Below are 1537 nucleotides of genomic sequence, written 5' to 3'. Positions count from 1 at the left end.
GAATTACCCCCAATATACAAACTGTGATGATGAAATTATGTGCTAATATACTATTGCTCTCTCTCTCTCTCTAAATATATATATTTATTAAAAAGCTTTAAAAAAAGAATTACGTTTCGTGCCACATCTAATAAAAAAAGCACTGTTTTCAGGATGAGCAGAATGTAATAACAGTATAGTCACCAATAGTGAATAGTATAGGGACACTGTGTTCCCTATGAATATGATATTGGACAAATAAATAGATATGTTGTTTTAATAATTATTCCAGTTTGCACACAAGTTTTTAATTACTTTCTTCAGTGCTGTTTTCACTTCTTTATTCCTAAGACTGTAAATGACAGGATTGAGTAACGGGGTGAACATGGCATATATAAGGGCAAACATCTTGTCGTAGTCTACAGAGTGTGCACCTTTCGGGTTGGCATAGACAGTGAAAGCAGTGGTGTAAAATAAAACCACCACAGTGATGTGCGATGAGCAGGTGGAAAAAGCCCTGCCTCGACTCGTGTTGGACTTCATCCTTATGATAGAAATCATAATGTTAATGTACATAACCAGAATTAATAAAAAATTAAACATAGTTGCAAAGCCAATGACGCAGGCATTGACTGTTGTGTTGAGGGACGTACTTCCACAGGCCAAGCTTAGAAGAGGTGCTAGATCACAGAAGTAATGATTTATGTGACGGAGACCACAGAAAGGGACTGTTATGGTAAACATAAGGGGTATAGTTGCAGCCATAAATCCATAAGCCCAACATAAGAGGGCCAGTTGTTTGCACATCTTCTCATTCATAATGGTTGTATATCTAAGTGGATTGCATATGGCCATATATCGGTCAAGGGACATCACAGCTAACAGAGCACACTCTGTCATGCCAAGCCCATGGAACATGTAAAGCTGAGCAAAACACCACTGAAATGAGACCCTATGGTCATTGCTCACAAAGATAGACAGAAGTTTCGGTACAGTGGTAGAGATGTACCAGATCTCCAGTAGCGACAGGTTGGTTATGAAGAAATACATAGGGGTGTGAAGGTGCCTGTGGGAGCGTACTACTGCAATGATCAGTATGTTACCTGACAGTGTGAGCAGATATATAAGAAGAAAAATAAAGAACAGGCAAATATTATAGTCCTCAGTGTTGGTGAATCCCTGTAGCTGAAAGTCACTGAGCCAGGTCAGGTTCTTCTCAGTTATAGGTAATGTCCAAGATAATAAAGAAACCATTGTCCTGTGTCATCTGACAGTTAGATCTGCAAGGACAGGAGACAGTTCAGCACTAGATACTGTATACTGGTTGGTGATTACATAATCCAATTAACTATTATTAACTAGTTATGTTGTGTTTTTTTTATATGATTGAATTAGGTGAAGAACATATATTTAAAAACCTATCCCACACAATTTGAAATACAAAAATATAAATTTTTGTTTCATTTTCAAAACAAATGTTGATATTTTTTTTAACACTGGCAACAGATATCTATGGGACCATCAATGATAAGAACATTGTGACATTGCAATTTTGCAT

General features: G+C 37.0%; 1 protein-coding gene across 1 annotated transcript; it reads right to left on the bottom strand.

Moving 5' to 3' along the window:
* Positions 1-255: 255 nt before the first annotated feature.
* On the bottom strand, positions 256-1233 carry LOC134979967 (olfactory receptor 6N1-like). The gene has a single exon (XM_063946570.1). The coding sequence runs from the start codon at positions 1231-1233 to the stop codon at positions 256-258; it is 978 nt and encodes a 325-aa protein (XP_063802640.1).
* Between the last annotated feature and the right edge of the window lie 304 nt (positions 1234-1537).

Source organism: Pseudophryne corroboree, chromosome 12 (genome assembly GCF_028390025.1).
Source record: "Pseudophryne corroboree isolate aPseCor3 chromosome 12, aPseCor3.hap2, whole genome shotgun sequence".
Taxonomy (NCBI): Eukaryota; Metazoa; Chordata; class Amphibia; order Anura; family Myobatrachidae; genus Pseudophryne; species Pseudophryne corroboree.
The sequence above is the reverse complement of the archived record's forward strand: the minus strand, read 5'-3'. Positions and strand labels throughout refer to the sequence as shown.